The sequence below is a fragment of the Sinocyclocheilus anshuiensis genome, unplaced genomic scaffold, assembly GCF_001515605.1.
Source record: "Sinocyclocheilus anshuiensis isolate Anshui unplaced genomic scaffold, SAMN03320099.WGS_v1.1 scaffold732, whole genome shotgun sequence".
Lineage (NCBI taxonomy): Eukaryota > Metazoa > Chordata > Actinopteri > Cypriniformes > Cyprinidae > Sinocyclocheilus > Sinocyclocheilus anshuiensis.
In genome coordinates this window covers 596,731-606,206 of record NW_015554133.1, presented here as the reverse complement: position 1 = coordinate 606,206, position 9,476 = coordinate 596,731, and the positions used below count along the sequence as shown (strand labels likewise).

The following is a 9,476-nucleotide window of genomic DNA, read 5'->3' as shown; positions in this document are numbered from 1 at the left end:
TTTCCTGCATGCCATGTGCGGGGCTCCGTAGTTTTAGTCATGCACTTCTGTAAATGGCACTAAACCCTTCTCTGCTCTTTCACTACCGGTCTCGTTCATCCTTCAACAAGAACAAACAGAGCTGTGACAGACGTCTCTTACTCCCACTATCTCCTCCTCATTATGCATCGCTTTTACTGTGCAAAATATTTATGCCATTCAATTATTCAATATTTTCTGAAGGCAGAAACATCCTTCTGCGCGAGAGTGCAGATGTATATTATTTGCGTGGGAATGTGTGCTGGAGGAGATGTTGTTTGCAGGTCTGTATGAATCTATTTCTGATTCAGGGTGACTGGGAGGTTAGAGGGAGTCTGAGTTATAAACTGATAAGAAGGATAAAAGAAGTATTAATGGAATCACTTTTAGGGCTGGACAATAATTCAATATCAATATGTATCGCGATAATGCGGTCAGTTTTGCCAAAGAACGCATGAAAACATAAAATGTGCAAATGGCCTAGTTAAAAAGTAATCAGATTATTATTAATAATGGGTAATATAAGGTTACAGTATTATTAATAGTTCCCTTGCAGTTTTGCATGCATTTAATAAAGCGTTATAATAATAATAAAAATAATAAATAAAAATCAACCTTAAGATGATTTAAATTTTTTTATCTGTTTGTCTCTTTTACTCATTTTTATCAGACAATTGCTGTATTCTGGGCTCATCTTCGCCTGAGTGGAAATGTCTGATATAAACTGAGATTTATTAGGTGTTATTTTTAGGTGACTATTATTGATTCAAATTTAACTGACTGCTAGTTAACTTGTGTTACAAGACCAAGGTTTCTCTCCAAAAACAACTTCTAAAAAAAAAAAATCTAATAAACAAATGTCATTACCATTACACTCATTATGATAAATTCATCACACATTGCAGCAAAATCCACTGTAAAGTTACTCATTGCCATTTTTTCTGATGTAATAATTAACATGGATAAAAATAGCTTGAAGGAGTTTCATTATTCCAAGATATCAAACAGTCAAAGATCACCCTGAAAAATCATCCATGTATCTGTTAAAATATAATGAGTGTTTAAAAGAAGGGACGGTGGTCAGAAATCAGTAAGATGGACATCCTGCTATTTGATATGAATCTTGTCAGCCGGTTAGGTTAAGTGGGTTAACTAAATGCTGAGGTGACACATTCCAAGGATCCTATTTCGGAATTACCATGTACAGTCACTGACTGCGAGGATAACATGTTGAGCCTTAAAATAGTCGCAAATTGTCTTGCAGGAGTGATCTGGGCACCATCTGCTGTTTGCAAGGCCCACAACGCTGTCTTAATGCATACATATTAGGAAAACAAAAACAAATGACTCTCCAGAAGAATCAAGATTTATTTTTTATCAAATTAATGCTTTGTAGTGTTTATATCTGAAACTAACCTTTCATAATGTAACCGCTTCACAGACTGACGCGCAACAGGAGGCCCGCTCATACCTGAGCGAGGAGATGCTTGCCGGTGAGTCTACAAACAAACTGATAAAAAAGAATATATTACCAATATCCGAGTCCTTCTGTTCCTTTAAACCGTATGCGTCTATTTCAAAGAGTTCAAGGCTGCCTTCGACATGTTCGACACCGACGGTGGCGGTGATATCAGCACCAAGGAGTTGGGTACCGTCATGAGGATGCTGGGTCAGAATCCATCCAGAGAGGAACTGGATGCCATCATTGAAGAAGTAGATGAAGATGGTAAGTTGGGTCGTGTCCAAAAAATGAACTACATTAAATAAGGGTTCACATGCAATAAGCTGGGACAGTTCACCCAAAAATGTAAATTCTGTCATCATTTACTCACCCTCATGTCATTTCAAACCTGTATGATTTTTTATTTTTATTTTGGTGAACATAATAGATATTTTGAAGAATGTGGGTACCCAAACAGTTGACGGTAGCCATTGACTTCCGTAGTTTTTTCCATACTATGAAAGTCAATGGCTACCGACAACTGTTTGGTTACCAAAATTATTTTTATTTGATTTATTTATTTATTTTTTGATTCCTTATTTATTAAACATTTTAGATTTATAACTATTTACAGCAGAGCCTGAGATCTGGCCATATACATTAAAAAACAGGGGGGTGGGGGGGGACTTACAATACAATATTACAAAACAATATTAGCAGGATAACAAGTACATTTCAGGATTTCAAGAGGTCTGATAAAGTGTCAGTTAGGTCCAACCAAAATTGTATTGTCTTTCTGGTGGCACGCGTGACATTTTCTGTAAATGATCGTTAATTTGTCCAGTTCTGTTTATTATATAGTCTATGGTCTATATATAGCAATACGTTCCAATAAGGCCTATAACCTTTTAGTCTTAATGATGTATTTAATGCATTTAATGCCGCCATGATTGTAATGTAGCCTGCATTAAACAACACAAACATTCAATTCAGTCATACGAGTCATACGAGTCGGAGAGTTGTTGACTCGATATCAAGAGTTGCGGCGGATGTTGTTGCTATGGAAACACGGTGGTATAGGCGGTTCGGCTCGCTAATAACTGGTTTCACTGGCATTATAGCGACCCGCGGTCAGTGCTGTGGTGTTGTTTTCCAGGACATCTGTGTTCTGAACGTGTCTATGTAATATACAGTGAGCTTTATTGTCATTTTAAGATGATAATAAAACGGAACAATTTCAGTTTTTTTTATTGAGGTAAGCTGTTAGGCCTAGGCTATAGGCTAGGCTACATAAAAAAATAAAAAATATTCAGACTAAAAAGAGCAAACACAATGTGATTATTAAAGTTTAACAAAACAGTCTTAAAGGGGTCATATGATGCTTCAACTTCTCGCTGTGGATCGCCGGATCGGCTTTCACCGTAGACGAAGCGGAGTCCAGCCCGGGGTCGTCACATGTGGTTGCCGCAGGCATCACAGTATGTTAAGGGACGTAACATTTCCGTCACACGCTTGAGGTATTCGGCCAATCACAAAGCACTGGATAGCTGGCCAATCAGAGCACACCTCGCTTTTCAGACCGATGAGCTTTGTAAAAATCGACGCGTTTCAGAAAGGCGGGGCATAGAGAAGAAACAATAATGTAGAGTATGTGGAAAATAATGTGGTTTTTGAACCTTAAACTGCATAAACACATTTCATTACACCAAATACACAAAATAATGTTCTTTTTAGCAGCATCATATGACCCCTTTAAAAGGTCAAGAGCAAAGCACAATGTAATCAATTAAGAGTTAACAGTCTTAAAAAGTAAAGAGTTCATTAAACATTTTCTTTATAAAAATGGCTGTCAATTTATAATGGCATAAAAATAAGATAAAAGGAAAATAAGCTCACATATTCTTTTACATTCAGTATAATAATCTATATAGCATATAGACAGCCCAAGTGTTTCATCAACAGTAGGCAGAGTAAAATCCCAATACAAAAATTATCACATAAATGAAACACCAAGATTTTAAATCAGTCAGTCACAGTTGTAACATTCTATATGTTAATGCTTTTTTTTTTTCTTTTACCCAAAAACAATTCAGATTTAACACTTTCCATTGTTCACCTTCTATTTAAATGTATTTGAAGTTGTTTGTTGAATAACAACCACAATCAGACGAAACAAAAAACATGTATTTGTAAAGCAAGTAACTTGTTGATGGTTGTGGTGGAATGTTTTTATTGTCTTGCACTAAACTTAAATATATATATATATATAAAAAATGCAAACAGAAAAGTTAGTAAACTGTCCACTATTAACCTAAAAGATTCTGGCATTTTTATTATTTCAAAGAACATTAGTACAGTACACAATAACCCTGCTGGGCTTTAATTCATCTCACCATGAGCCAAAATTCTGTATCTACAATTTTTACATTACAATATCAGTTTCAAAATCATTCAGATGGTACACTGACTTCTAATAAGGCGAATGGCTTCTGTTTTTTTTCGAGACTTTCCCTCCAAACATTTGTTTTATTAGTATGTGTTTGGTGAGCGGATACGAAATTCTGTGAAAAGGACGGGTTCCTTTATGGCAGAAATGCGTGCAGATATTCATTGTAGCGACAATTCCACTCACTTAACTGTAGGGGGCTCCAAAGTCACAAAACTACTGCACATACATTTGCTTTAGGGTGCGTTCATACTTGTAGTTCTATTCTCTTGGCTCATTTGGTCCAGACCAAAAAAGAAAACGGTAAATTTGGTCCTGGTGCACTTACCGTTCACGCTGGCATTTTTGACAGCATTCACACTTACTCAAATGAAGCGCACTAACTGAGCAATCGCACCAGAGTTTGTTAAAGGGTGTGTTCACATGTTTGGTTCGATTAAAACGAAGTGCAGTTCCTCTGAGTAAGTGTGAACGCTGCCATCCGAACCCTGGTGTGCACCAAACAAGCGGACTGAGACCACTAAAAAGATGGGTCTCGTCCGCTTCCAGATGAACTCTGGTGCGGTTCGAATGAAATATGAAAACACGGACCAAATACTTCTAAACGAACCAAAAACAGGATGTAATTACAAGATGCAACGCTATGCCAAAGTCAAGTCAAGTCAAAGTCTGCTTTATTGTCAATTCTGCCACATGTAGCACATATATACAGAGAAATTAAATTGCGTTACTCTCAGACCCGTGGTGCATATAACACTAAACACTAACGGTAGAATGTAAAAATACAAATAAATACAGATTAAATATAAAATACAACTATACAAATATACAAATAAGGACATGCAAAAAAGGACAGATAAAGTAGCACAAGGCACATGGCAGATAGAGTGCAAACCAGTGAAATAAACAAACAGTGCAGATATAATGAGTGTAGTGCAAAAAGAGCTTATCAGTTCGTTTGAAGTGACAATGATTTGCGACCCTGGACCACAAAACCAGTCATAAGGGTCATTTTTTTCATCATAATAAGCTGAATAAATAAGCTTTCCATTGATGTATGGTTTGTTAAGATGGTACAATATTTGGCCGAGATACAACTATTTGAAAATCTGGAATCTGAGGGTGCAAAAAAATCTAAATATTGAGAAAATCGCCTTTAAAGTTGTCCAAATGAAGTTCTTAGCAATGCATATTACTAATCAAAAATTATGTTTTGATATATTTACTGTAGTACATTTGCAAAGAATTTTCATGGAACATGATCTTTACTTAATATCCTAATGATTTTTGGCATAAAAGAAAAATCAATAATTTTGACCCATACAATGTTGACTATTGCTACAAATATACCCATGCTACTTATGACAAAAAAAATGTACATGCAACTATGAGTGTGTTTAGTCTAGCAGACAGCATTAGATGTATTCGGCTTAAAGCGGCGAATCGGTGAATGGGTATTTTGATGTCATACAGTACAACAATCGGTCTGCGCAGCGCCGCTTTAAGTCGAATACACCTATTGTTTGGGTTCAGTCAAGAAATGTACATCATTCAACCCAACCAATCAGGTTGTGGACGTATCACTATGCCTTTAGGGCGGGTATCTTTAGGTTCGCTTTTGAAAATGCCAGTTTGAACGCTAAGCAAACCAGGACCAAATGTATCGTTTTCTTTTTTGGTCCGGACCAAACGAACCAAGAGAACCGAACTACAAGTGTGAACACACCCTTAATCAAACCAAACGTGCCAAGTGTGAACACGCCCTTAAAATCAGGGGTGTCCAAACTCGGTCCTGGAGGGCCACTGTCCTGCAGAGTTTAGCTCCAACTTGCCATGTCTAGTATGCCTAGTAATACCTTGATAAGGTGGTTTAGGTCTGTTTAATTAGGGTTGGAGCTCATCTCTGCATGACAGGAGTTTGGACACCAATGCTTTAAATATATGAATTATTCCAAATGTATTGCCAGTTATCCAAGGACAAAACAAAATAGCAGAATGGAACAAAATAAATACACACCCAACCATGGTCAAGATACAGTATACTCTCAGCTTACTCTAACTAACCAAATACAACAAATGCCCTAAAACAGTCAAGAGTCACTGTCTTCATTAGATTAACATTTAAAGGGCTAATTTGTACCACTATCCCATTTGCTCTGTACTACAAGCTAATGTAGTGCCTGCCGCAGCATGGCAGTAGGCTGCGCTGTTGGTATAAGAGAGAGCTCTTCTGCACCACTGCAGCGGTCCTGCATCCAACATCCACTAAACACACTGCAGTGTCTGTAGTCTGATGAGGAAAGCCTTTACAAACTGCCATCTGACATTTCCCAAGTACAAATGAAATACTGTATATTCATAACAGGTATTAAAACACAGCAGTAAAGATTTAGGCATATTAGCCTATTAAATAACTGCAGTTTTTCATTAAAATATACAATGAGGTCTAATGCTGCCTTCACGTGCTATCGGAAATTTCCTATTTATGAAGTCGTGATTACGAGCTTGTCGTATTCAAGTGCTTTAATGTCGGAAAGAATAAAATGTAGCATCCCATTGGTTGACTATCATAAACATTCACCGCGCTACACATGCAGTTTGCTGACAGTTCTGGAATTTCGATCAAATACATGCTTATATCACTGCTTATAAAACACAATATGCTTCGAATGATCGTTCATATCTAGCCTATAAATACACTATACTACTTTAGCGACAAGACAAAGTCATGTAGTTGTTGTGAAAACAGCATTGACAGCAGCAATGGTTGTCCCCTCCACCATGTTTAAGATTATGACCCGCCCAACTCACAAACTCTGGTATCAAAATTATTTCCAAAATTTCCCAGTAGTAAATACGACTTGAGAGGCGTTCACGTCTAAATTCCGATTAGAAAACTCGTATTTACGATAATTCCGATAGCACGTGAAGGCAGCATAAATGTCTGAGACCACATTAAAAATATGTAATTTTTCCCATTTAAACACGGAAATTAAGAGTTTTTCGGATTTTGGAAAAAAACAAAGTAATTGTAACGTGTGCTGGCTGTCTAAGGAGCGCACGGCGCAGGAGTAGTCTGATATATTTGATATTGAGTGCTGTTGCCATTAAAGCAAAAAAAAAGTGCTTTATTAGAAATTGTAAAATTAATGGTATTTTGGATAATATAACATGGTTATGTAGTTTATACAATTTTGTATAAAAATTGAAAAATAAAAATACAAAACAGTAGCATTTTATTCAGTCAGATTTTTAAATCACCCTGTATATACTAAAAAGAAAATATTTCTAACCCAGAAGTGTTGACAATAGACAAGTTTCATTCATGTGTATTATATTAGCACTCTGTCCATATTCTGCACTTTACTTTAGGATTATCTGTTAAAGAAACAAAGAGAAAGATCATTTGCAGAACTCATCCTCCTCCACTAGTACATTACAGACCAAAGCCAATGTATCTTTTGTGAACATCACATGTACACAGAACATGAAAAATAAACAAGATGTAAATATACATAACAGGGTGTAAAAACAAATTAACTAATAATATTTCTTAATATTTATTTGAACTATGATATTTAAAGTGACTTTTGTTTGATTTTTTTTTTAGATAAAAGAGCTTGATGTACTATGAATACATACTTTAAGAACTTTAAAAAACTATTGAACGTTTAAACTTGACGACTTTTTCAGAATAAATAATTTAAAACTGAAAACTGAGGGAAACGTTTTCTCAGGTGATAGACAACATCTGATCTGAACAGATGGTTTAGGTGAAGTTCAGGGTGGGTTACTGGGAAAGTAAATGAACAAACCTGACTGGCGTTTGCTGTGGCAGCAGCAACATAAGGGCTGACAGCAGGAACAGCTGGTGCATCGAGCATCATGGGAACTTTTTAGGAAGGGAATGCATAGGAAGCAATAAAAAACATAATGGAATTTGTGTCTGTGTGAGTTTGTTGGAGTGAATGTACCTGTGTAGGGAGTAATGCTGTAGCCGTCTGCAGTGGTGTGGGGCTGACCGGCTGGGCCGCGGTTAAACAGACCTCCTGCTGCTCCTGTCTGCTCCAGAGCCACACGCTTAGCCAACAGAGCATGAGGAACGGCCTGAAAGAAATAAACCATGAGGAGGAGTGAAAGAGACAAGAGACTGATGTATAAAAGCCACTATAAGCCAATCACTCGCAGTTTCGCTGACTAGTTGCTACCTGAAAGCATCACAGGCAGTAGACTTATGCACATATTTTTATATAATTTCATTGTTACTTCTAACTTGAACTCAACTTTAGATTTCGGTTCAACTGTTTAGAATTATTTATCTGTGAATGCGTGGTTGATGGTAAATGGTAAAACTGAATGTAATGTTTTCAGACACTTAATTGCATTAAATCTATAGTCTTTGAAATATGGTTAAAATGCACTGCTGAATGTACTGACAAACATTTATGACAAACTAAAATATATTTTAACCTATTAAAACTTGTATGTTGTGAATTTAAATATATTTGTGATTAGACATTTGCAATTATGAAGCTGCAATTTAGTCCATTTCAAATATATTAACTTCAAATGTAATACTGAATAACACACAAGAGATAAAATTATAATCATGTACTTTACATGTGCTTTAGTATGTTAATGAACACATGAAATGAGTGTACTTCTTTAAAGCAGAATAAACGTTTATTAAACATAATGATTTTAAATATACATTCAATTGAAATGTTTAATTTGGCATTTACAAAGTGCACTGTTTAAAAGTGTATTTAAGCGTGTTAAGAAACAGTCATTAAAGTGTCTCTCTTTAAATACTCTTAAGTGGGCTTATATTTTATTAATATTATTTTTCTGCAAGTACAGCTTTTTAAAAATACTTTTAAAATTTGAAGTGCACATGATTCAATACAATTAAGCACACTTCTTTTATACAAGTGAGTAGTAAAATATCTGGCAGCAAAGAAAAGCTAAAGAGGAATTTGCTGAGAATGAGACCTTCAGAAGCATTATTTATTTGTGTATATTATCTGTGTAAATGCCCACAAAATGAGCTCTGGCTGTGTTTTGCATGACCATTAATCTTGAGGCAAATTTATAAATGGAAATGCAGCCAGACAATGGCTGACAGCGAGTGGTAACATTTTCAGACTGTTTAGTGTGTGAATAAGATGCAGGGATTTGAACTGAAATGATGTATGCTTCACTGACATTGAAACTGTAGGATGAACTCTTTATGACGAGCAGGAAGGAGTGGGAGGAGGAGGAGGAGGAGGAAGGAGCCACTTTTTTTATAGCAGTTGTGTGTGACTCACCCTCAAGCCATCCTAGGTGTATGTGACTTTCTACTTTCAGACAAATACAGTCTGAGTTAAATTAAAAAATGCCCTGGCTCCTCCAAACTTTATAATGGCAGTGAATGGGGGTTGAGATTTTGAAGCCCAAAAAAGCGCAGCCATCCATCATGAAGAGTACTCCACACGACTCCGGGGGGTGAATAAAGGCTTTCTGAGGTGAACTCCATTTCCTGTTTGGATCCTGTTTTTCTCACTAATACCGACTATAAATATTCACTTA

The 9,476-nt window shown here is 36.3% G+C and overlaps 1 protein-coding gene across 1 annotated transcript; it reads left to right on the top strand.

Moving 5' to 3' along the window:
- The first annotated feature begins 433 nt into the window (after window positions 1-433).
- LOC107670304 (troponin C, skeletal muscle-like) lies at window positions 434-1,785 on the top strand. The gene is made up of 3 exons (XM_016462870.1): window positions 434-451; window positions 1,415-1,511; window positions 1,601-1,785. The coding sequence occupies exons 1-3, from the start codon at window positions 434-436 to the stop codon at window positions 1,783-1,785; spliced, it is 300 nt and encodes a 99-aa protein (XP_016318356.1).
- The last annotated feature ends 7,691 nt before the right edge of the window (window positions 1,786-9,476 follow it).

Bases quoted from the DNA above. Each gene is read 5' to 3' on its own strand.
- LOC107670304 (XM_016462870.1), top strand. The intron at 1,512-1,600 runs GTGAGTCTACAA...TCTATTTCAAAG, and splicing joins GAGCGAGGAGATGCTTGCCG to AGTTCAAGGCTGCCTTCGAC.